This window comes from Argopecten irradians, chromosome 9 (genome assembly GCF_041381155.1).
Source record: "Argopecten irradians isolate NY chromosome 9, Ai_NY, whole genome shotgun sequence".
Classification (NCBI taxonomy): domain Eukaryota; kingdom Metazoa; phylum Mollusca; class Bivalvia; order Pectinida; family Pectinidae; genus Argopecten; species Argopecten irradians.
In genome coordinates, this window is record NC_091142.1 from 13,355,250 (window position 1) to 13,382,649 (window position 27,400).

Here is a 27,400-nt window from a genome sequence, read left to right on the forward strand (position 1 = left end):
TGCATACAACGTTAATGCTAAAGTACTTGAGAAAACAACTGAAAACCGGTACTCACCGACAAAAAATCTGAACTTTTTAATGTCGACAAGTTAACTTTGATATTATGATACATCATTCACATCATTTTTTAGCATCCCGAGGGTAGAATATCCCTATCCTCCTTCATATCACGCGTGGAAGAGTATTTTTCTGTCATACCATGATGTTTCACTACAATTTTACAATTCCGTTACCGCATCTGCAAATAAATTCTCTATATAAAAAAATGCGTGATATCTTAACGCAAATCCCGTTGTTTGCATATTGTTTAAGAAAAAATAAAAACATCATAGTTTCTGAAAATAACGTTACATTCCATTATTTTCGCAGGAGTATTTTCGTGATTTCATGTCACATTGCTATGATCGCGAAAATGTGATCCGCGGAATGTCGGGAAATGGTTGAATCATATAATGATTTTTATCCAAATCGCAAAAATACTAAAGCGAAATTTTATTTCTGTATTTTTAGTTAAAATACGAAAAAATGGCGCCGGAAAATAATTGACGGTATGGTATACAGGATTAAAAAACTACAATCGTGATATAATCAATACTATACATACAGTTAGTAATGTTATATTACTAGTGTTGTGTTATTTCAATATGTTGTCTTATTGTGACTCGACTTTGCCGATATAATAATGTTGACTTAATTATGTTATGATTTTTTTTTTCGAGCAATCAGCCCAGTCTTATAATTTAATTTCATATGTTACACTCATTTCTAATGGTTAGACCTTTGAGGTTATTTTTTCAAAGACCGAAAGAATTGTACGTCAAGTATTATGACGTCATAAATACAGAACGTTTTCGCGGGGAATTTCAAAAGCGGCAAAGTCATTAGCCAAACTGAATTATTGGACCATAACTCAATTTGTTTTATTGTAAAAGTAAGTAAAATCACGGAAATTTATGCCTAATTAGTACCTGATTGAGTTATCTGAATTAAATTATAAGCAATATTCTCAATATCTATTGGAGTTATGAAGTCGTAGACAAAAAATGGAGGGATATTCTTATTTATAGAAGCGAAGCGTCTATGAAGGATGTCCTTCAACAAAACGAAATTTATAAAATAATAATACTTACATATTCTAGTATACTGTCACACGGAAAATCACATAAAACGAGGCAATCCTGGTTTCTTAATTTGTAATAAATATAGTATCTTAAATATGTGTTCATTTCATATGAGATTTTATGAAAACGAGTCCAAGAAGTTTTGATTTTGCGAGCCTTGGCGAGAAAAAAATTTTTAAAAAAATTCGAGACGAGTTCATAAAATCTCATATGAAATAAACACACATTTAAGATACTCTTTATCACATAACTACAGAAACCTCTATTTCAAAGAATTTCACGTCAAAATGTTTTGCGAAAATCTAGCGGAGTTTCCGACTTGACATCACAATGAATTTCCAACCAATGAAAATCCCTCTAGGTCATATTACACAAGAAACATATGCAAAGGTATTGCATGGGCGAAATCATTGGATATCAGGCGGATTTTGTGATAAATACGTGTTCGTAAATTAGTTCATAGGTGCCAGTTCGGAATATCTCAAATATATAGAACTATAAATGTCACCAAGCACATCTAACTTCTAACGACTTTCACTGTTTTGGCGTTTGACAATGACCGTAAGTAATACAGTAATCTTTGACTCAAGCAGTTATAGGTAAAGTGTAAGCATTCACAGCAAAGCACGCAGTCTTAATTAATCAAAATCCACGAAGTGAGATCGATATCAAAACGTTTAAAGTTTGTCGCGGATAGAATCCATTCGTTTTTGTGCATTTTCTTTGTCAAGTTTTTGTATTTCCGGGAGCACATGGAGAAGGTTTTGGAGAATGCGAATGGCCTCTTCATGTCTTCCCTCTTTTTCATAGCAGTCAGCCAAACCGTGTGAAGCTGTAATTTCATGTTTCGAGAGAAATCGGGATTCTACTTCGCTTGAAAGTACACTTGGTGGACACACGTGCCTGAAGGCGTTTTCTGCCTCTTTGTAATCCCCAGCAACGAACTGGAACTGCCCTATCCGTGACCATATCCCGCTATTCTTTGGATCATAGCACACGGACTCAACGTTTTCCAGTTCACTAACAATTGACTGCCCTTTTCTGATGATAATCGCTTTATCATTTTCACTATTTCCATCAAACTTGATAAGATCAATGTACGTGCGCAACAGTTGTTTCAGACATGTCGCCCTGTGGATTTTATCTGTAACTGCATGCATCTTATATACACCAAAATTATAATAAATTGATGTGTCCCCAATAAGCCGCTCGAATGTTTTAGCAGTTTCTTGTAAGCTGTCAACAGTAGCAAGGCCCATCCCAGGTATTTCTTCAAATACTAGCTCTAGAGTGCCGCTTCTCTTCGCAAGCATGGCGTACAGAGGGGTGAATGTGGGAAGGCTGCATCTGATCATCTCTCCGAGTTCATCAGCAAGGAACAAATAGTGACAAAACTTGCGTTTCTCATCAATATCTGCATACTTTCCAATGTAAAATATACGCCTTCCGTATGTGTAAAATGTGCAAACCATCATCTCCTTGATAAATGTATCCGTCAGATTTTCGAGAGGAACAGCCTTCTTCATTTCACATAGTGTTTGGTATTGATCAATCGTCAAGGTACCCATTTCATAATTGGGAAAGCATTCGGAAAGTAGCTTGACATCTGCTCGAGTTCTTGTCTTATGCAGGATGAAGTGCTGGATGAATCTCTGTATCTTTGTCTTGTGCTGTTGTGAAATGGTTGTTAATTTATCATATATAACTGCTGCTTTCGCCTTTGCGAGTTTCCTATGTTCTTCATATGTGGTGCAACTATCTTGTTGGAAAGATACTTGCCTGTCCACATCGGTTGCTGTCGTCCCTACCACTTTGTACCAATACTCCAAGGACATGTCAGAGTGGTGCCTTTCTTGTTCTAACAATCCTTCAAAATTGCTCGTATACGCAACCAAATCATTGACAAAAGCTATAAGTATATATGCTTCGATGTCATCTTTAATTAGTCTCATAGCATGCAGCAGGACCGATTTAGCTTGAGGAAGAATAGACACCATGAGGTAATAATCGTCCTGGTGTCTATTCTCCTTGTCCAAGATCAATGCAAATGTCCAAAGCAACCTCTTTAGTAGTCTTTTCTTGCTTTCCTCTTCTGTGAAAGCGGCCAGAGTGAGAGATACTGCTGAATGCATATTTAATGTTCTTCTATCGTCGATTCCCTGGACAGTTCCGAACGAAAACTTCTGCACAGCTTGGACTAACGAGTCGGTGCTAAATGAACAACATACTGCATCGTTCTGCATTTCGTTTTCGCTATCCACAACGTCACATTCAGGCGACGGAGATAACAGTTCGAACATTACTGTTGGAATGTTTTCACATTCTAGAAACTGGGTCATCTTAAACATTTCGATCGCATCTTCATCAAGATCTGTCTCCATGATTGTAATAAACGCGTTAAGATTGCTAAATAGACCTCGATTATCATCATCATGCTGTTTAAGCTTACCATCAAGTCTTTTCAGTGTCTTTGCGTTTAAAAGCTTTAAAAAGGCTTTGCCACTTTTAGAGCAGTTTCTCATATATGCTTTCGCACAGCCGAGTCCTAAGGGCAGATAACTCATACGTTTAGCTAGCTGCTTAAGAGCTTCTGTTTCTTCTTCAGATATTTTACATGATTTTCCCTCGCTTAAGAACGATACAGATTCCTCTTCAGTGAACCCTGTTACTGCAATGCTGTTCACTTTTATAGGAACAGTCAATAGATTGTCTATGGTGGTGATGATTAGCTTTATGTTCCCTCTTTGTCCTTTCTTAGGTATTAATTTCTGAATAAGTTCTACCACTATTTTCTGGCAAGATTCATTGACATCGTCGAAGATTATCAGATGTGGTGCGTCTGCCGTTCTCTCGAGCAGCGCGTATGCAATCAATTCTCCAAGCTTGTTGATTGGATTTTCTCTGTCTTTAGTTTTTCCTTCAAGGATTCTAAGTTCGTTAGAAAGCTTTGTCATAGACATTTGTAGCAAAGCTGGGTCCTTTGAGGGCATCATCCAAACTGTTGAGGCTGGGTGGTTGCTATGGAATTTGTATCCAAACTGTAAGGCCATTTGAGTCTTTCCAGAACCTGACGTACCTGAGCAAATTACAAAAAAACGAGATGATTGACAATCTGCCTTTCTTGGCGATCGTCATTAATGACCAAATTGATAACGTAGGTTCACATCAAAAAAGTCTAAAAATGTATTGAAAATGAAAAACTGCAAAGACTTATTTAGATTAGAAAATTTTAAAGACAGTTTTAGATTGAAACAAATGAAAATCTTAATGACATTGAAAAAATTGAAAGACTGATGTACACTGAAAAATGGTGAGATTAATTTACATTGAAAAACACTGAAAGCAAATTTACTTTTCCGATAATTTAATATGTGTTCCATTCTAATTATCAACACATTTTTTCATTTGTTTACCTTTTCCGTGTTATCAATTATAACACTTTTAATCAATTAACAAAAGTTAGTTAAGCTCTTATAAACAATTTTATTCTCGTGTATTCTATTTTGCGTTTTTATTATTAACAACATGTCCAAAACACATAAATTTGCGATCAATCTATAAACGATTCCCGATATTTTATACCGTTTTCGATCTTTTCGTATTACAGAGTTATCATCCTTAGGGGTAGGTATTAATTGTAACGTCAGTATTTTGTGAGGAAACTCAAGCTGTTTTCTCTGAGAAAAAAAAATTGCTGGTAAACATATATATGTTGCATAATTGCTTTTCATACCAGAAAGTATAACGCCATCTTCTGTTTCCATTGCATCTTTAAGTTCTTGTGAAGTCTTGGTTTCCATATATGTTCTTCTTAGCATACCTTCTTCTATGTTACATGGAGCACCTATCTCTGTTTAAAGAAGAATCTTAGTTTTAAAATTTTGTCCAAAGGAGAACGTTCACACGATAACTTACATAAGTTTATACTTCCATCGCCAAAGAATGTAATATTGTATACGATAATTAGTTCCCGAATATAAATGTTTAACTTGGAGAACTTTAGATTTTATAAAGATTTGTTTGCTTAATCTTAAGTAGTTTAAATGCAACATTTTGAACATCGCAAATATTTTGTTTCTATATACAATTATATTTCTAATACGCATTGACTCTATACCACACGGTATTACATGCGTATATGAATGTCGATTACACCATCGGAAATATACCGCATTGATAGTAAATAGCAGCATTATTGAATTAGTCTACATACTGGGTGATGAATCTGTTCTATTCGTCTTGTAGTTTTTGACCTTTTCTAGCAGGTCTTCCCTTCTTATCGCTTCTAGCATTTCTTCTAAAACACCAGTATTGGTATCACTTAACAGGTTGGAATCCATTGCTACTCTGCATAGCTCGATACCGGTCTTGGCTTTCTCTAAATGCTGTGTCGGAACTTTACCGCGAATGCAAAACGCCATTCCATCCACGTTTTCTATGAAGAAAAATTGACTAATTATAGATAAACTACGTACGAACACGTTTGTTATGTACAGATTTATAAACAGAAATAAGAGCGTGAAAGAGGTCGAATGATTATGCATCTTTAGGATATATATTAAGTTTAATTTAATGTCAATATATTTCAATTTCATACGAGTATGGAAATAAAAGTTTACAAATTGTGTGAAACCGCTAAAACTTTGCATAACTCGATGAAATGAAAGACTTTTTTTTTGTCAGATTACTGGATAAAATAAAATGATTTTCAGTGCATGATCCATTAATTTTTAAGAGATTATTTTTCGAAAAGGTTCCAAATCAATACGCAACTCCTTTGTCACCATCATCAGATTATATTTTTATAGTGATATTACTAATTTCTTTGTTTTGATACTTTCTGTCTGGCCATTTCTTTTCTTCCTACTTCTATGAAGAGAAATACAGCTTCGTTACGTATTGATTTTAGGGAATAATCCATTTTAAAATCAATGGAATCGTTCACCGAAAGATTCATTATTAGCAGTGATGCCACTATTTTTCTTTATCGAGATATGAGATAAATTGTGTTTGCAACAAAAGTTTACAACCAAAAAGAATTTGATTAAAAAATAATTGGCCAGTCAGATGAAGTAAAAAAAGTTTTAACGTGCATTAAATACGCTCTGATTTTCCTATTTATCATTGGTTAATACATGGTCATGTGACGTCCGATATATAGCAGATTAACTCAGAGTTTCTATTTTAAAAACTCAACTTTGAGTCCATACTTAGAAAAAAGTTGTTTTGTCAATTGTTTATATGAAGTGAACAAACTGTGCTATTACCCTAGCGAAGCTTGGATATCATCAATTAAGCACTACAAATGTTAATATCACAACTGTATTACATGTACACGTAGTTGTTCCTGTCGATCATAAAGACAATATAACTTATATATTATAAGCAGTTACCTTAATTATGGCAAAATTGACATTTTCAGTTATTCTAATCTAGCTTCCGTGGATCTCAGTACACACATTTCGCTTAATTTTGCCATTGTTATTACAAGAAACGATCTCCAACGGTTATGCCAGAAAATTTCTTTTCTATTCTGTAAACAGGCTGTATTGGCGTTTTTGACATCGGCTTATCATGAATATGGTTCCCATTGTTACAAAAAGAAAGCATAATGTTAATTCCTGGTCAATTTTATGTTAAAAGGAACTAAAATATATCGTCATGTACATTTATGTTAAAATGTCCAAGTAAATTCTTTATCGGTTCATGCAATCTTTTGTCTATATTACTTCAAACTTATTTAATCATTCAATTTAAAATTTTGCTCTTTTCATGTAAAAATGAATGTAAATAAAATGAAAATAGTAATGTGATCGTGATTTGATTGGGAATCTGATGATATTTTACACAATATCTTATGTATTAATCTGATCAAAAGTGATGTTTAAATTCATATTGATCTTTCTAAATTACACCAAATTAGTTCGTAGATACACATGAATAATATACTTAATACTTACCGGAAGTAAGATTCTGACATATCTCCTTAAGGAGAAATGTCATAAAAGGGTCTGTTGACATCATCTTCTATCACTGCAAGGATTCAATAAGACAAACGGGTGTGATTAATTGTTAAATAACTCTTATATGTCTATAATGAGGAAGACAAACTTAATGTTCCTCTCAGGTAATGAGGTCACACGCTACAATTTTTGTAATACTGGAATAAGCCTTTCATGAGTAGCCATACATGTGTTTTCATATATATTAATGTTTTCAATAGAGGGACTGACGTTTTCATTAGAGAATAGTTCCATTAAGGTGGAATCAATTTTGTACCACAAGACGATAAAGGAAAAACAGCATGCATACAATTTCTATTATGTTATACAGTTGTAATATACTATGTACATAATAAAGGCTCTTAAGTTATCTAAGTAAACACCAGACAAAAAAATGAAATTCGTTACGTTGTGTTTTAAAATGGAAACCGGCTTTACTGAAGTCCTCCTTGATGAATGCGATATCTCTCTCCACAATACTGTTAACCAACTTTCTTTCTCGTGCGATTTATTTTCGCGATCAAAGTAAATCCGCGAAAATTTATTTCCGCGAATTCATATCTTCCACAATTCTTGCACTATTAAATTCAAAGGTATTTCCATTCAATTTTAAATCCGCGAAACTTACAGTAATCTCGGCGAAAATGTTTTGAAATGAATATCACAAAAGAATTTTGATTTACAGTATCGATATTTAAATATAACCAGGACGAAAGACTATGGATATGTGTGATTGGGGATTATAATTCTTTTCGAATTAAGTGGTTTTTTTTCAATGTAACCGATTTCAAATTAGGTAGGGTTAGCTGTATATGTCATATTTATCTATTTTTCTGATCTCTTCTCTAAAAACTTATGTAATAACATTATAATTGAACAAAAATTACCTTTTCGTAATTGAGTTATTTAATCTATATGTACCATAACTGGGCGAACATTTTACATGCGGCTTTTTCTTCAGTAATTTATTAAAAACATCAGGTTTGATGAATTTAGACATGAAAAATCTTTCAAATGGATGTATTATACCTTATAAATATCAGTTACAAAACAGAATGTGTGCACTGTAAAATTGTTGTTGTCTTTGCCTTATGTCTATTTAGATGGAAACATGCCAGCAGATATCTCTTAACAATTACTGATAACACTGCAAAAATGTGCAATGAAATCGTAGGCCACAACTTGGTTTCATGATGTGTTCGTATGTACTCATTTCACTGCACTGTAGATGTAAATATTATTTTGAGCTCTTTTTTGTACTTAAAATCAAAATCTAGGCATTTTAAGTATTGTATTTCTCAAAATATAGGTAATCTTTGATGGTAACAAAATGTAAGTTCTTCTTGCTCCTTCAGTATGAAAAGTACGGCACAAATAATTTATTTCAGTGTCACTTAGAATGCGAGGGTTTTGAGACCCCCATTAAAACGTGGCTAAAGTACAATTTACCGTCGATTAGTCCCGCCATCGATTATGATGTCATCATTTGACGCGAATGTTGTGACGTCACAATCACTGGAAGCTTGGACTAATTGACGGTAAATTGTACCAACATCGATTTGGGATCTTGAAACCCCCATATTCAGTTAATATATAAATAATGATATACTGTGAGTATTGGATAAGTGTGGGAACTATAATTATGGTAAAGATTATTCAGTTTTAACATAAGTGTACTGTCAACCAACTTTCTTTCGCGTGCAATTCACTTTTCGCAAAATCAATGTTTATGTCCGCTGATTAATTGAAACATAACTTATACATTTGTACAGCAATAGCAATTCCCATTATATGTTAAAATACAAAAACATTAACATTCGCGAACTTTTAAAGATAAATAAGAAAATCGCGAATTTAGTAGCCGCGAAAAAAAATTCGTTTACAGTATAATCGCATCAATCTTTGAACTTATTATAATGAATATAGGAAACAAGAAACAGGAGATGGTCCACAGAACTATCTTAGGGGTTTATAAATTCCAAAGGAGGCATCCGTGAGTGTAAAAATAGAGGGCAAAATAAAAGATTACATGATATAAAGAGAAATATCCATGGAAGGCGGGTGGGGGAATGTTGATGACACTGTTATTCCAAAAGATGTTTAATCTCACCTGGGGTCTACTTCCGGTGTACACTTCCTCTACATATTTCACATTTCACCACAAAGTTCGGAGAAGGAACACCTCGTAAACAGCCCTGTATGCAAGAATAACAAGGTAATACTATAAAGATATCAAATCCTCAATGATCAAGGGGTTAGTATCACTGTCTACCATGGGACTATGTCAAAACAAAACTGAAGGCTCTCTGTGTGACAACAGATGAGATAGGTTGTTTGGTCCCATGATGTACATCAAAGGTATTGAATAACAGTACATTGTGGTTAACTTTGTGGCTTTGAAGTTGGATGCCACTGTCTCTTTGATCTTCAAGGGCAGCAATTGCCTGCCTGTGATTCATCACTTTTTTAATGAACTGCCTTCAGTTTTGTTATGATATATTCCAGGGATGAATATCGATGTTTATAATGGAAGAAACGGGGGCCATTAGGATTTTGAGTGATACTTATATACACTATATACTCTTTGATAACGTCCACATACACATATACATACAGATTTGCCTTGATTTATAAATTGTTGGAGTTGAATTTATGCTTGTTTCAAATTTCAATTCACTGACTTTAATGAAATCTGTTGTAACATGATATCCTTACATAGATGTAGTTTTTTTATTCACTATGACTAAAAGGTAATTGTAACTATTGATTGTGAACTTCAGTTATTATTTGTGAAATGTCCAACCATTGATTGCGAATTAAATTCATCTTGTTTTTAAAAACAGAATGAAGAGGAGTTTCTTCTTATTTGAAAGTAGTTTCATTCAGCTCATCTTTTTCTGGTATTTTGTGTTTGTTTGATATTGATTGTGATGCCTCTTTGTTATCTACTGTAGGTATAAAACTAGAAAGTATATTTTACTAATGATTGGAATAAATGGAATAGCTTAATCAATTTGTAACCCTGGTTCAATAATTTTAAAAAGGAATATTATCAATCAGTAAATCATGATTAAAAATTTACATATGTAATATTAGTTGTATCTTCTGAGATCATTCTTACCATAACTCTCTTTCTTTCTCTTTTCTCTCTATCCTCTTATCTATCCACTATACAAACCCTTTCTCTCACTTTCTCTCTTCTTTCTCCTCTTCTTTAGAAAAACAACAACACTGTATATTCCTTTAAAAAATAACTGATTAAATATGATGTCTCATAACTAAATAATCTCAAAATAACATATATATAATGCATGTCAGGTTTATATTTTATATTCAACTGACTATAAAAGGATATACAAGTAATTTTAGTATGTATGAATCGATAGCAAGATTATGAATGTTTTGATGAAGAGAGAGTAATTAAGAGGTCATACTTATTTATATATATATATATATATATATGATGTCTACCAGTAGTAATGCTTGTGCTAGAGGCAAAACTGGAATTGAAGATAAATGAGCGATATGAATGATTATTAGTAGCACAAACCAGGGAGTTTGAAATTGGTGATGAAAGAATGAGATGAATGATGTAGATGTATTTCAAAATGATTATGATACAATGTGTTGTTTCTGAATATAAAAAAGATACAAAAAAATATTAGGTGTAAAAATAAATATTTAATGAAGTGTAACATCAATATGGCGGCTGTCGATGTTAACTGATCTATCATAGCCACGCCCTTTTCATTTTAACATTTGTGATTTTCCGTTTCAATTATTAAGCAATAAGTTAAGCAACACAAATACATGAATAATCAACTGTATAATAAGTGTCCTATGTAGTCACACTATTAAAGTCAATACTTCCGGCTTTTTTTTTTCTCCCAAACATTTATCATGAAAGAATTTTCATGATGGAGTTGTCTCCCTTAGATTATATTGTCTGTATGGAGTTATTGTACAGACTACGTATGTGTTACTGATATGGTATGTGATACATATGATCTTACATGAGTGTTCATTTTATATGAGATTTTATGAAACGATCTCGTAAAACCCTGGTCATTCACTGGTACAGATATATCTACGCTCCATTCCAAAGCCACATTATCAACCACATTGTACCGTTGTTAATTCTGTTGACGTAAGTTCAAACAATCTGTCTCATCTGTTGCCGTATTTATAGCCTTCAGGTTTGACAGGACATAGTCCATGGGGAGTTAACGATAGTGATAGTACAGTTGTAAGTGAGTAACTACACCGTCTAAATTATTGTAAATCATTTAACCCCATTTGCTTTTAGTGCAGATATTTTCATTCTGTTAATAACACAAATTCGTGTACTTACGATATTCTGACATTATTGAATGACACATCCGTTTTGAAGTCATACTTCCTTAATATTAGATTCCAAGTATTTCTACATGTACTTTCTGTTTGACCATATCCGGTCACGTGATCAAACAGATGACAGGTTGAAACTCGATACTCCTTATCAGATTAGTTATAACGAATACCTGTGTTGTCATTCTTATTTCGTTTGTTGTGTTGGTGGTGTTTCACTTTTTACTTGAGTATTGTTAATAACCTAAACTATTGGATCTTCGGTATTCCTCTGGTTACTGTTGTCATATCCATGTACTATGTTATAGCGATGTTACGTTTCTGTGTGCGACAACAGATGAGGCCAATAGGTTAGTTCTCTGATGGACATTATTACAATCGAATAAAGGTACATTATATGGCTATGGAGATTGGATTCACTCTCTGTAATCTTCGAAATAAGTCTCTGCAGGCCTGTAATTGGTTGTTTGAATTTTTCTTTAAATACATGTTTGCTACAAGTATAGTTCAGGCACCAGTTTCATCAATATTCCTTAACTTTAAGGAATTCCCTAACTTATCCATAAGAAAGCATTACAGAAGTTAAGGACAGTTCTTTAACTTAAGACGTTTCCTTAACTTCTATAATGCTTACTTGTGGAATTGTTTACGTTGATATGAGGTGTTGATAAATGCTAAGCAGATAGGGATATCCCCATTCAAGTGTAAGATTTTGGCTGACCGACCCGAGGCATGCCGGCCCACGAGGATGATGATATCCCTATCACCTACAGATCCAAGTTAGATTATTTTTACCCATACTTGAACACAAAATGAAGAAAATTAAGTTGATCATACGCCGTCATCACATGGACGTCATAATGCGTCAACACCAATGACGTAGTCGACAATGGTTGTCGATTGTATGAAAGACCTCACGTCTTTTCTAGCGCGTGTAAGCTGTCGTTTCCTTACCCTAGTATAATTCCTCTTTTGGGGATGAGACAGGAGAATCTAAACACGATACATTTAAAGTAAATAGTCGGGCAAAGAAAACCAGTCTAAATTCGTTCATTGGCATTCCAAAAGTTCTCACATATTAATACGTCGGTCAAGTTCTGCTTACATTTCCCAGTTCTGACCATTGAACTTAGAAAAGTTGAAGCATTGAAAGCGAGGCTGCGTGGAAATGTAACCACCGACATAGTCAGCCGGGAGGACGTTTTAGGATTCCTTTACTTAAAATTAATTTCTTCATACGCAGACAGAGTTTGGCGAGAGATTTTCTATTTCTATTTCATAAGAAATTATACTGGATACATTCACACCATTTTTACCGACTTTAGCCATCCTTGCCCAACTGTTCACTTTAAGTGGTCAAAAACTAGTCTTTGTCTCTTTTTCACTCCAAAGTGGATGAATGATTCTTTTCCTCTTACTTCTTGCACCACTATGTGTTTTGATAATAAAATGACAGTAACGCAAGCAAGGACGAGGTGACCTGAACTAATTACCGTCATCGCTGTCGTAGTGCCGTCATTTTATTGTTGTCATGAGATATTTATGTTACTGCGATGTCATGAAACTGTTGTCGCGACGTCATAATATTTTTGAAAAGATGTCAAGATAGCTTGTCTTAACCCTAGAGTAGGATAGAAAAATTTCACACCGGAAAAATTTCGGGATAATCCTGTATGGGAGAACAATTGTCGTCATAGGGTACTATATTGACATTGAAGTATGTAGCTAGTTATAAATTACGCTTTTTTATCATCCTGTGCAATTGAAGCAATTAATATTCGTCATTTCGTGACCAGAAAATACTTAAACATAACACATTATGACAATATCAATAAACAGGAGGCTCATGGACAATAACGGTCACATGATAATTGATAAAAATTGGTTATGTCATTCATTAGCTAACTGATGTTTATTGTTCATGAAATAGAAACATAGATCTAATTGGTCTACATGCAAAGTTTCATTAAGACTGGTACATTATCGTGTTCACAAGGTTCAAAAATTATTAATGCAAAGGGCAATAACTCTGATATTAAGTTGAACAAGCTGATTTTCGAACTGGACCAAGATCTTTCCATTGTTAGTCTACATACAAAGTTTAAATTAAGCTGGGTGCATATTTATCGTATTTGCAAGGTCAAATCATAATAAGTAGTGCAAAGGAAAATAACTCCCTAAATTACAGTTGAATCAAGCTCATTTTCGAACTTGTCCCAGATATTTCCAATGTTAGTATACATACAAAGTTTCATTAATATCGGTTTATATTTACTCAAGTTATCGCGTTTACTATGTCAAATAATAATTATTAGTGCGAAGCGCAATAACTCCGTAAATTAAAATCGAATCATGCTGATTTTTGATCTCGTCTGAGATCTGTTCAATGTTTGTCTACATAAAAAGTTTAATTAAGCTTGGTTTATATTTACTCAAGTTATCGCGTTCACAGAGGCCAATCATATTTATTAGAGCAAAGGGCAATAACTCCGTAAATTCATAACGATCATGCTGATTTTCGAATTCGTCCGAGATCTGTCCAATGTTAGTCTACAAACACCGCTGACAAATGGTATTTTTTTCATTACCAAAAACATTACCACCATTGAAAAGTTTGAGCTTCTAATATTTATTTAAGGTAAAACTATGAAAAATTATTAATTACATACCGAAAAAAATCCGTGGCTCTATATAGCTATATCCTATATGGAATAAAGTACTGATTTCGCATGTGCCAAAGGAGAAACAAATTATTTATATTATTTTTTGTGTTAATTTTGCATATATATACACACACGATTAAACACCAATTATTGTTAAAATGATAAATATCATTTATGCTCTGTCGGCGATGGGGCAACTTTAAGCTCGGTTTATATTTTCTCAAGTTAATGTTCACCAGGAAATGTTAACGGACGACGGACGACGGACGAAGCACGACGACGGACAAAAGACTATCGAAATAGGTCACCATGACCTATGGTCAGGTGACCTAAAAAGCGAAAACGAAAGTGGTTAGCATTTATGTTTAAATATTGTTTAATGCATATTTAAATATATTTAATAAGTTATAATTACTAGTATTAAGACAATGTAAAGTTGTTGCTATAAAAACAACAATTCATATCACAGTTCTTACTCTTATCACAATGGAGTGGCTTCACAGCTAAAATAATTGGACGTTCGTTTACAATAAAATTATCCCAGAAGCATTGTTTACCCATTGTGGTTTTAAGTTAAGACTAATCTTATAATTTAAATAAATAATAATGAAACAAAAAGTACAAATTGACAGCCTATACGTAATAGGCGAACAAAAAGTTACAAAACCAAACGACAGTAAAGTCTAATACTGATTGATTCCTTCAATTGTAAATAAATTCATGTTAAGATCTAGAAGAAAAAAAAAGGCATCTTTCTTGGATTGCGCACACAAAAGAGATTTTATATTATCATACATGTAACTATTCACAGAACATTCTATTATCATCAACATATAACACATAAGAAAAAAACATTTCATTGTAATAATTTAAAGGAACATTGCTTTAATGTGACTTATTCACGTACAACGTGATAACGTTTGTATGGAAATAGTACCTCCAGTGGTGATGTCTTTGTAATCTTCTAGATGAAATGACGTTAGCATCTTTTGACGTCATTCCATCACCATCATCACCATTATCATCACCACCACCGTCATCATCATCATCTTCATCATCACCATCATCATCATCATCGCCAACATTACCATCATCATCATCATCATCATCTTTATCATCATCATAATATAATTACCATTATCATCGCCATCGCATATCACTATCATAATGATGGTTTACATAAATGATAAGGTAACAAGAGTACAAATTGACAGCCTATACGTTATAGACGAACAAAAGGCTACAAAGTCAAACGACAGTAAAGTCTAATCCTGACTACAAAAACAGCTACAGGTAGTTACCTGTTCACACCGATTGAACATCGAATAAAGTCAATGGGATCAAACTTTGTCAAAGATAGAGGCACAAACGCGGTGAATTAGAAATTATATATAATTAGCCAACCATTGAGTGGGTACAGGTGCGATCTAAGTTACTCCATAAAAAGGCCTAATTGATTTTGCGTTGAATGAAAGTTCACTATGGTCTGCATCGTTGTCAGGTTAGTTCACTGTTTATGAAACCGAACACGCGTTCGTTTTTTGCTGAAACCCGTTTTGACTGGTAACACTTCCTTTTATAGTCTTAATCAAAATGGACATCACTTCCTTAGCAACGCTGACCGATATAACTCAAAGTTAGTTTTTTTATTGCATTTTCAGCTTTAAGCGATTCAAATCACACACGTGCATTACCTGCACAACTATTTACACTCATTAGAATTTAGTGAGTTTTATAAAGATGTCCTCTCATCCTGCTAAAATCGCACCTGTTACAAATCCAAATGTAGCAAACATAAACAAATACATTATATATCCACACAAAATTATCAAACAAAACCTCACACAAGCATAATTTAGATAAAGTGATAACAGAGTACTAGTATAGAACTGATAAATGTACAACTAAAAATACAGCGAACTAGTATCAAATAGGAGACCACAAAATGTTCACCTGTGAAACTAGTATTACAGTAGTTGATCATAACACTAGACATCCGGTTATCACATTCCGTCTTTGCATATTACAGAGTTAGCTCCCTTGCGGGTAGGTATCGATTGTTACGTCATTATTTTGTGAGCCCAATTCACGTCGTCTCTCCGAAAGGTATGACGTTACGCTCGAAAACACATGACGTCACAATCAATACCTACCCTCAAGGGCAGATAATTCTATGATATGCAAATACAGAATAGCGCACGCTATCTGACTACCACCATATACACAAGCAGCAGAGTAATGGTTTTCATTTAATTCTGTAGTCCACAAAATGATCAGATAGGTAATCAAATAGAATTATTCACAAATAGAAACATGACTACGAGTCCATGTACTCTTCGTGGTTTTTTTTTCTCGAAGCCTTCTTCGCGTAATCAAAATCCATCACGCGGATAGAAACAGACCGCAGAATTATCTCCTCGTTAAATTAAACATCTGGTATACCGTCAGTTGATCGTTAACGCTAGAAATCCGGTCAACATATAATATGGCTATCTGACTACCACCATTGACACAGGCAGCTGCAGTTAAAATGTTCGAATTTATTCACAAACTGAAATGTGACTACAAGTGCATGTATTTTTCGTGTATTCATTTTCTCGCAGCCTGCTTTGCGTAATCTAAATCACGAAGTGAGAGCGATTCATAAAGTTTAAAGTTCTTTGCGGATAGAATCCATTCGTTTCTGTGCATTATCTATTTCACGTTTTTGTGTTTCTGGGAGCATATGGAGAAGGTTTTGGAGAATGCGAATGGCCTCTTCATGTCTTTCCTCTTTTCTGTAACAGTCAACCAAACCGTACACAGCTGTAAGCTCATGTTTCGGGAGAAATCGAGATGATACTTCACCTGAAAGTATACAAGGTGGGCTCGCACGTCTGAAGGCCTTTTCTGCCTCTTTGTTTTCTCCGGCAACAAACCAGAACTGTCCTATCCGTGACCATATCCCACGAATCTTCTGATCATTGGAGACAGCTTCACCACTCTCCAGCTCTTTTATAACAACGTTTCCTTTTTCGATGATTGCTGGTTTATCAATTTCACCGTTTCCTGTCATCCTTAGAAGTTCAATGTACACACACAAAAGCTGTTTCTGACATCTCAACCTATGAATGTTATCTTCGCATGCTTGCTTGTTGGAAATACCAAATTTGAAGTAGAATGATTCGTCCTGAAGAAGTTTTTCGTATCTTTTTGCTGTTTCATGCAAGTCTTCAGCTGTGGGGATACCCATCTCAGGTATGCTTTCAGTGACTAGTGCTAGAGTACCGCTTACCTTAGCCAGCATGGAGACCAGGGGGGTGAATTTTGGACACTTGCTTTGTAGGATCACTCCAAGTTCATCGGCAAGAAAGAGGTAGTGACAACATTTACGTTTCTCGTTGATATCAGCATACTTTCCAGTGTAAAATATGCGCCGTCCATAGGTGTAAAATGAATATGTAATCATCTCCTGGATGAAAGATTCTGTCAGATATTTTAGAGGAACCGCCGTTTCCTTTTTGCAAAGGATGTCATACTGATGCATCGTCAGAGTTTTCCCTTTGTAATTCTCTAACAATTTTGAAAATAGTAGAACATCCCTTTCAGGTCGTATTTTCTGCAGAACAAAATGTCGGATAAAGCTCTCTATTTCTGTGCTTTGAAGCTCTTGCAATGTTGCCATTTGAGCATCAATTTCTGCTGCTTTCACTTTTGCGAATTTCCGATGTTCTGCGTAAGACGTACCAAGATGGGAACATATTTCCTCGTCCATTCCAATCACCTTATACCAATACTCCAAGGACTTGTGTGAGTGGTACTTTTCTTGCACTGACAGACCTTCGAAATCGCTAGTATATGCCACCAAATCATTGACCATAGCGATAAGTACAAGGGTTTCGATATCCTTTATCTTCGAATCCATAGCATGCAACAGGACTGATTTTGCTTGAGGAAGAATAGACACCATGAGGTTATAATCATTTGTATCTCTATTTTCCTTGTCCAAGATCAATGCAAATGTCCAAAGCAGTCTCTTTAGTAGTCGTTTCTTGGTTTCCTCTTCTGTGAAAGCGGCCAGAGTTAGAGATACCGCTGAATGCATATTTAATGTTCTTCGATCGTCGATTCCCTGGACAGTTCCGAACGAAAATCTCTGCACAGCTTGGACTAGAGAGTCGGTGCTAAATGAGCAACATACTGCATCGTTCTGCATTTTGTTTTCGCTATCCATAACGTCACATTCAGACGACGGAGATAACAGTTCGAACATTACTGTTGGAATGTTTTCACATTCTAGAAACTGGGTCATCTTAAACATTTCGATCGCATCTTCATCAAGATCTGTCTCCATGATTGTAATAAACGCGTTAAGATTGCTAAATAGACCTCGATTATTATCACCCAGCTGTTTAAGCTTACCATCAAGTCTTTTCAGTGTCTTTGCGTTTAATAGCTCTAAAAATTTCATGCCACTTTTAGAGCAGTTTCTCATATATGCTTTCGCGCAGTTGAGCCCTAAGGGCAGATAACTCATTCGCTTAGCCAACTCCGTTAATGCGTCCCTTTCTGAAATCTCACACCGTTTTCCATCACTCAGGAACAGTATGGCTTCTTCTTCAGTAAACCCATTAACTATAATGCGCTTTGCGTTTCCAACCTCTAACAGTGTATCTACGGTGGTAATGATTATTTTTACATTTCCTCGTGGGCTTGGTAACAACTTCTTGACAATGTCTACCACAATTTCCCGACAAAATTGATTGACCTCATCGAAGATTATTATCTGTGGTACGTCTGCTGTTTTCTTGAGTAGGACGTTGGCAGTCATGTCTGCAAGCTCGTTGATGGGATTTTCGGTGTCTTTACTTTTTCCTTTAAGGATTCCAAGCTTGTTAGCAAGTTTTGTCATGGACATCTGCAGCGATGCTTGGTCCTTTGAGCGCATCATCCACACAGTTGAAGTAGAATGTGCTTTATAAACCTTGTTTCCATAATGCAAGGCCATTTGAGTCTTCCCAGATCCCGACGTCCCTACAGAAATAAACAAAGGCATATGATATTTAAGTGATTCTGAAAATAATTACAAGTACCATATGTTACATAAAATAAAAATAATACAAAATGTACCGTACTGCTGTTTTGTTCATCTTCAACATGTTAGTGATGCATAGATCGATAAAGGGACAGAAGAGGCTGAAAAACAAAACCTTTGCAAAACACAAGGATTTTTAATCGACATTATTTATATATATATTAGTATCAAAGGTATGAACTCTACGGTAGCGAAATAGATGTTTTTAATTCATGTTTTGGATACAATTGGTCTTTATATATCAGGTACGCATATCGTACCTTAAAGCTGACAATACAAATTAAAAAGTATTCATTTATGATTTAAAACGAAATATAAGTACATTTATATCTCAGGAATCGTTTATGAGACGTCCCCCTGTCGGGGTCAGCCATTTTTTGTTTTTCTCTCTTCTTGTATTCCGACACGCTCACCGACCCCTATATAAAGCGCGTGAATCGACACACGTGCCCTCAGTCTATACATGTACATATACACCTAGCAGATATCCACTGTGTATCAGCTACTAATACGTAAACAAAGCCCTTACCCGTAAAACTGTGTAAGACTTGTTTAAGCAAAAAAAAATGCATGTCAACTCCTCTAAGCTATCATTAAGATGTTTCAAAATGAGTTTTCCACACATCTGAATAGAACTCCAAATAAGTATCCGTTCACATATCTCCACGTATATTATCGTACCTGATGTAATTAACTGGCCATGTCACGTCCCTGTCCCGAACAAGTGACGTGAGCGTTCGACTGATTACACTCTTTTCCAAGCAGAGTTAAACAAAATGGCGATTGCATTTCCTTAAAAGGCGAAGGATTGTCTAAACGAAGTTTTGTTATTATTATTATTACTATTCTTAACCTCAAATGCATACTTTTTAAATTTCATTGTCAGCTTTAACGAGAAATAATTTATCTTTCCAAAAGCGTAGAATTTGTGATTTTGCCTTGGTTATGGAGCTTTTTTAACTTGTCAGGCTAGTAGCGGCTGTAGATTGTGATGCAAATATAGCATTACAAAATAAATTTTAATGGTTAATTTGAATATATTTTAATGTTATTAGATTTATTTAGAGTACACTCGTATGATGTATCCACAACATCAAAAATATAATCAGGTTTAATCATTAAATAGTATCCTGATATGGTTCTGCCCATATGTAATTGTATTGGGTTGGTCAGAAATCCAAGATGTCACCACAGCCACCACCATGAAAAACACATCTTTATGTAAAGGAAGTGCAACATTAAAAAACTTATTTTCGATATCCAAAACCATATGTCGTTGCAAAATCAAAGATGGACGCAAAAGTCACCATCTTGAAAACATATGTAGTTTTGTATCTATTCAATTTCGTGAGGGCCCTTGAGCCTCTTGTTAAAATGGTATTACAAGTTGTTATCAAATCGTTTGTACAGCATACTGTAAATGTACTTCATTTTAGCGCAACAAACTTTTAGCGCAAATTCAGCCTTGAACCGGTTAAACGCAATGATAAATTTGCTCAATCACCACAATGTCTATATAAATAATATACAGAAATAAAATTAGCGGAAACATATTTAACGCAACAATGGACGCTATAAAGCGATAAATTAAGATTACCGCTAAAATATTACGTTTGCAATCATTAGTTTTCATACCTGAAAGTATAATGCCATCTTCTTTTTCCAATTCCTCCGTAAGTTTTTGTGATGCCTTTGTTTCCATATAGGCCCCTCTTATCATACTCTCTTCTACATTACATGGAGCTCTTTCTACAATGTCCATACACGAAGGTGATTATACAACTGCTTAATTTTCTGTATAACATGAAATATTAATTTTAAAGAAATGTTCCTTGATTTCATGGTTGCTATCATCGTAAAACAAATACTGAATTAGAACAAAGACAAGAGATCCCAGAGGGATATTGGCGCCCATCAAAGAATTATCAATGTCTGACAATGGAAAGATGGATCTTGTCTCTGCTTTCCAAAGTTTGACTACATACTATATATAAAATTTGTGACAGATCGCTTCAGTACTTTCTGAGAAATAGCTTCAGCTATCAAAATCTAAGGGAACCATGCATGTAAAATTTGAGAAATATCCGTGGAGTACTTCTCAAGATATAGCAGTAACAAGCTGTATTCATATGGACGGACCACGGACAACGGACAACGGACGAAGGCGATTTGAATAGCCCACCACCTAGGTCTGATGGTGGGCTAAAAATGGTAAAACGAAACAACACAGCTACTGTGGAAATGCCTTTATATTTACCAAGCGATAAATCTTTCCTGCTCTTCTTGTACTCCCGAACAGTTTGCAAAAGGTCCTTCCTTCCGGTCGCGTCTAGAATGTTCTCTAGGCCTGCAGTATCAGTTTCGCTAAACACATTCGCTTCCATGGCTATCCGTAACAAATCTGTCCCAGTATTGGCGTTGTCTAATTCTTGCCTCGTAACTTTATCGTGAATGCAAAAAGCCATTTTCTTAACGTCTTCTGTAATGTTAAGAAGAACATAAACATGCGCTAATCATTCGGCAAACATCGGCCGATTCCGGTACCCTTAGATGAAGTGTACCAGAAACGGAATCGGCCGAGGTTTGCCGAATGACATTCTAATTTCTTTCAAAAAAGTGATGCGCAACTTGATTTCCAGACACAGAACAATGCTTAGATAGCAGAATTTAAATGTTTAATAATTTTTGGAATTTTGGGAAACTTTGAGAAAAATTTATAGTTTACGAAAATATGAAGAAGACGAAAATGAAGTATTATAGATATTCCAGCGGGACCTAAGAGCATTAGTTCATCTATATTAGTCAACTAATAGTATCTTTACTTCTGTTTTTCTTTGTTTGACTCTTCTACTTTGAAACATTTCTAAACTATTGTAAAACTAGTTTATGTGGGGTTGACAAAATGTCTGTCATCGCAATACAATCAAGCCGCCTGTCGAAAATGTTGTATTCCCATTGGCCAAAAAAAAAATTGCACAACAAGAGACCAAGTGGAACAAATTATTGTTTCGCATTGAAAACAAATAATCCATTTAAAGAAATTATCTTGAATTGATGTTTCTTTAAATTTATCAAATCATTTGGTGGGAAAATGCCAAAAAGACTCAAGATATACGTGATTTTAATGTAAATCTGATCAGAAATAAATCGATACAATACTGAAAATACATTTATAGTGGACCCTCGAAATCGGGACTTCGATAATCCGGAAAACTCAAAATCCGGACGGAAATGCTAGGAAACTTATTTTATTTATATCCAAGAAAATGGAATCCAACCGTCAGAAAAAATCATTTTCCGAACGGAAATGCCAGAGAACGGATTATATCATTAACGAAATTAACAGAATCCTGCAGTCCGGAATTCAAAATTCGGACGGATTGAACAGAGGATGCATGTGTCCGGATTATCGAGGGTTCAGTGTATATACATTGTGAATGTTAGTCTGTAGATATTATACAGTCAGCACGACGTACCTTCTGACAGCTTCTGACAAATCTCCTTGCAGAGGAATGTCGTAAAGGAATCCGCCGACATCTTGTAAAACTTCAAAGTGGCACCTATAAAATATCATTAAAATGGTTTTTATCTTTTTTTTCTTTAACAACATTAATACATTATTGTGCAAAACTATTTAGTTGTGGATTATTTTCCCTGTTTAGATATTGACCGCAGGCATTTATACTTAGTACCGTAAACTGAACGACCATCAACTAAGTTAAACACACACATGTACAGAATGATTTAGAAAAATATCGGAAATTATCACAAACTATATATGCGACAAAAGCATATCAGTGATGTTTAACCAAACTTCAAAAAGCAATAACCATACGTAGACGCTACACAGTACCTGGAAATGAAATGTTTTGGTTTTCTGATTTGGTCACAATAAATGTCATTGGATATGAAATACATCTTTGTGTTTGTCAAATACCACCGACGCCCTAAAATATATACCGCTAATTACAAAAAGATTATAAAAACGAGGGTAGACTGTATTTCGAGGATAAGTATGCTGCATGACCTTATAATATATGGTTCAGGATATTAACTTACTGTTGTTGAATACAGGTTACAAGCATATTGCCTTTGATGAAGAACAAGACGCCAAATATCACCTCTATCCGTTCTACAAGTAACATCATAGTCTCAAACATAGATCACATACGTACCTTATATATATATAAAATCTGGGGTCCACTCCTTCACATAGACTTAGTCACTGTCATGGCTTACCATCTCAGACAACACCAGACCAGCGTCTCAATCCATCTCTCTGGATACGATAAAAAAGAATACAGAATCACCATGGCAACTGGCTGAACAACAAGAAATACGAATCATATTGTCTTATATTGTTGACATGAAACTGTATAAATGGATCAAACAGGTACTGACAAAGTGTTGATAGTTTGTTCACATAATTAATTTATCATATCCTATGTCTGATTTCTGTCCAACAGTGAATCTATCTACAGATAACTTTATCAATAACCAGAACGCGTGTTAGTTATATTCCCAACAATTTAAAGTACAAAGTGAAGTGTGCATGCACTATTGCTTGTTACTTTTACAATTGAGCTGACAGCAGGGAAATACTTTTTTAATTTCCAACAGTCAGAATAAAATCTGTGTATCTGTGTATGTGTGAGGTCATAAACAAAACCGCGTTACGTCTCGTGAAAATTCGAAGAATTTCACTATGAAAAGCATGAAAATATCTCAATGTATATTTTAAATAAAATATTTCGCATGCGCAGTACAATGTCAGATCTATTGGAGGAAGTTAAGGTAATTTATTGTTTTAGTCACGCCTTCTAGGTATTTGTTTTACAGCCTCGTCGGCAACATCAACATTGGGATTCTAAGTCACGTTTGACGATGTAAAATCACATTAAATTGCACTATAACTAGGAAAAAATGGTGTTACTGTGACATGGGTCAAAACACATTAACAGGGATTAGAAAAATATCTAATTCGGTTCTGGTGTTTGGGCGGTCAACAAATGTTGGCTGATTTTGAGTTATGGTCTAGGTTTTGACAAACAATTGTTATCAATTTAGATTTTACTGAAACCTGGTTACTAGTTACTAATTTGTGTCTATCAGAACTCCTGTACCACCATTGTATACATATATATTTACCAGGCTCTAGTATGTTTTCATTCACAATTTCATAATTGGGGCGGATTTGGAAATAAATCGAGTCAGATTATATTTTAACTTAGTCAAGTTTAGTTTACTCTTTGCATCCGTAAGAACACTTATTGAGATTGAAATCTAGTTATGTAATTTTGAGGTAAAAAAAAACCTTTTGGATTTTGAAATAGTATATAATCAAATAGTATTTATGTCAGTTTTTTGTATCTAGTAGGACTGACCACATGACTGAGAATTAATAAAGATTAAAAGATGACAAAGCATTTTAATACAATGTACATATACATGCAACTACTAAATAGAAAAACAATCTCACAATGAGGCTTTATATAGATGTACTTTAAACACACTTAATGTCAAGTACTATAATCATAGATAAAAAGGCATGTATATTTGTAAGTAAAACGTATAGCCACACATTACTTATCATACAAAATGGTTCCTAAATGGGCATGTTTTCCACGTGACATGAAGATACTAACTAGTCAAATTGATTGTAATTTAAATCTTGGTCTGTGTATTATCATTGCATACAATTTTTTACAAATTCTATTTCAATCAGGAGCTCCAAAAATAAAATACAATATATTATTCATCCCTACCCCTATCTTTTGAAAAGTTAGAATTATTAGCCTAAGATATAGCAAATAATGGTCCTAAATGACCCTATGGGCCAGAGGTACGGGTCAAAACGGGGTCAAAAGTACTGAAATTTCAAAAATCTTCTGAATTCACTGGTATGATGCAATCAAATACGATTCACAGATTAAAAGGTGAAATTGATATAATCATTTCAAGAGCATGATGGGAGCAATGGGCCAATATATAGTATTAGATTTCACGTGACCGTTAATTACAGTCCATGGGAATCTTGTTAGATTACACTACAACAACCACACCTTATACTATTTTCTAAGATGGACAGGAGTTGCCGAAAATGTTGGCCTCCTGTCTGCAGATCTACTAGGCCTCCATTCGTCAATTTTTCTATGATTCACATCAACATAGGAAGATCGAATACAAATGTAGTGTGTGTGTACTACCATCATATGAAGTTTCCTTTACAAAAATTAGGAAGAAAAAATAAAAACACGCTGCCATGTACTTTCTCTATCATCTTGCTTTGTATGCATGTATGCAAAAGAAAATATGGCACGGGATGTGACAGACATTTGAAAGAACTGTAAGCAACGAAAAGTGAACTGGTTAATCTTCTGTTGTCAGCATCAGAGAATATTGTCATTAATAAAATAAAATCTTTACAAAAATGTAAATGAAACTCCCCTCTCATCCCCCACCTATCTGTATATCTTATTGTACCTGTTTTCTACCTCCTATTCCGTCTATCTCTCCCTCTTCAAATTGTGCATATGTAAATGTATTGTCATCTTGTTTTTGTATGTTATTATATTTATTAAATTGTACTGGGAGAGGGCTTAAAATAAGTTCGTCAATTTAATTGTGCCCGATCCCATTGTTTTTGTTTTTTGTTTTTTTGGGTTTTTTTTCTTTTTTTTTGTACAAATCAAATATGTTTAAATCAAATGCATCGCTTTGTTTACGATAATGTAAATGTTTCATGTAGGATATGATTACCCTTGGTTAACTGAGTTGATGGTAGATATACGTATAATGGTATAATCATTATCGTCATCGATACTCCATGGCAAGGACGTAGATGACTTACAAATCCTTGTTCATGGGTTACTACTACACTATCACTAAGTGATATCCACCTCTGGGAATATTTTATAGAAAAACTGAAGGCAGTTGAGGAGTACAAACGCTGACCAATCCCAGGCCGGCAGACTTCCTTTGAAGATTACAGACGCAGACACCAAACTCCAAATTAAAGCCACACAGTCAACCGCAGTGTACCGTTAATGATTCTTTTGATGAGTATAAAAGGATCGATCTACCTATCTCATCTGATATAGCACAACAGCATTCAAGTTTGCTAGGACATATTCCAGGGGTGGGTTCATAACAAGACTCGGAGAGTGATAGTAAACGCTAGGATATCGAGCATGAATCATGATGTACATTGTACTTTACATTAGTGATTCCGTTATTATACGTTTTGGGAAAGTTTCTGAAATAAATATCCTAAACCGTAATATCCTACCTGCAAGATTTTGAAGATCTGTCGGATTCAAGATGTCAGACGTATATACAATGAACGGAATGTTCGGGATTTCCTGGTAATGCAGCTAGCTACTTTCAGTTTGAACATGTCCGGTCACGTGACCAAAATACACATTTCATTTTTAATAAAATAGCAAGTCTGCAAAATAAAACTAGTTATATTCTCATTTTATTTAATAAAATGAAAATTTACTTTAACATTTTGTCAGTTTGAATCGTGTTTAGATCAGCATAATTTATTGTTCAATTGTCACTTTCGGTTCGTAATCTAAATATATCAGCCATTCCACTTATATAACTATGTATAATCACTCTTTCTCTTCTCGCTCTCTCTTTCTCTCTCGCTTTCCCTCTCTCTCTCCTCGTTTGTATATACTAGTATTCTGACTTGTAAACAAACCTACATATAAATAACCAATCAGAACGTCATGATCAATTTCATCCACTATGTGTAATGATAGCAAAACATGGTTTCGTACTTTTTCCTCTTACGCTTATTGACACATTATTGAATTGTCTATCTGGGGAAAACACTGAAAAATCGTTTGCTCACCTGTGAATATTCAATCATTAAAGCATAAGTTATTGAAACAAATTGATCAGTAGAATAATAAGTGCCTTTTGTGATGACCATATTAAAACAATAGTCAATACATCCAACTACAAATATTTATTTACTTGCAAGACATTTTTTTGATGGAGTTGTCTCCCGTAGATTATATTTGATAATCTTGATATTGATTTGTGATATCGGATGCAGGAATGTTTGTATTTAAATGTTTGTATAAAATGTTGAATAATGCTAATGTCTTAAATATTGTATCCTCGATACCCAAGGGGTTACTATCACTCTCGTCATATCCACCTCTGGACTATGTTATAAC

The 27,400-nt window shown here is 34.5% G+C and overlaps 2 protein-coding genes across 2 annotated transcripts; both read right to left on the reverse strand.

Moving 5' to 3' along the window:
* Window positions 1-52: 52 nt before the first annotated feature.
* LOC138331530 (uncharacterized) lies at window positions 53-11,581 on the reverse strand. The gene is made up of 6 exons (XM_069279216.1): window positions 11,476-11,581; window positions 9,235-9,319; window positions 7,083-7,155; window positions 5,336-5,557; window positions 4,856-4,972; window positions 53-4,198 (listed from the first exon to the last, which is right to left on the reverse strand). Exons 3-6 carry the CDS (start codon window positions 7,144-7,146, stop codon window positions 1,800-1,802), a joined length of 2,802 nt encoding a protein of 933 aa, XP_069135317.1. The 5' UTR covers window positions 7,147-7,155; window positions 9,235-9,319; window positions 11,476-11,581; the 3' UTR covers window positions 53-1,799.
* A 2,911-nt stretch (window positions 11,582-14,492) lies between these two features.
* LOC138331533 (uncharacterized) lies at window positions 14,493-26,605 on the reverse strand. Its single transcript, XM_069279222.1, has 6 exons — window positions 26,497-26,605; window positions 23,388-23,487; window positions 22,685-22,770; window positions 21,466-21,687; window positions 20,844-20,957; window positions 14,493-19,147 (listed from the first exon to the last, which is right to left on the reverse strand). The coding sequence occupies exons 3-6, from the start codon at window positions 22,743-22,745 to the stop codon at window positions 16,785-16,787; spliced, it is 2,760 nt and encodes a 919-aa protein (XP_069135323.1). The 5' UTR covers window positions 22,746-22,770; window positions 23,388-23,487; window positions 26,497-26,605; the 3' UTR covers window positions 14,493-16,784.
* Between the last annotated feature and the right edge of the window lie 795 nt (window positions 26,606-27,400).

Coding starts and splice junctions, on each gene's coding strand:
- LOC138331533 (XM_069279222.1), bottom strand. CDS start 22,745: ATGTCGGCGGATTCCTTTACGACATTCCTCTGCAAGGAGATTTGTCAG. Junction 20,958..21,465: donor CAGGAAAGATTTATCGCTTG/GTAAATATAAAG, acceptor TGGACATTGTAG/AAAGAGCTCCATGTAATGTA. Junction 19,148..20,843: donor AGATGGCATTATACTTTCAG/GTATGAAAACTA, acceptor TTATTTCTGTAG/GGACGTCGGGATCTGGGAAG.
- LOC138331530 (XM_069279216.1), bottom strand. CDS start 7,146: ATGATGTCAACAGACCCTTTTATGACATTTCTCCTTAAGGAGATATGT. Junction 5,558..7,082: donor ATGTCAGAATCTTACTTCCG/GTAAGTATTAAG, acceptor TTTTCTTCATAG/AAAACGTGGATGGAATGGCG. Junction 4,199..4,855: donor AGATGGCGTTATACTTTCTG/GTATGAAAAGCA, acceptor TAATTTGCTCAG/GTACGTCAGGTTCTGGAAAG.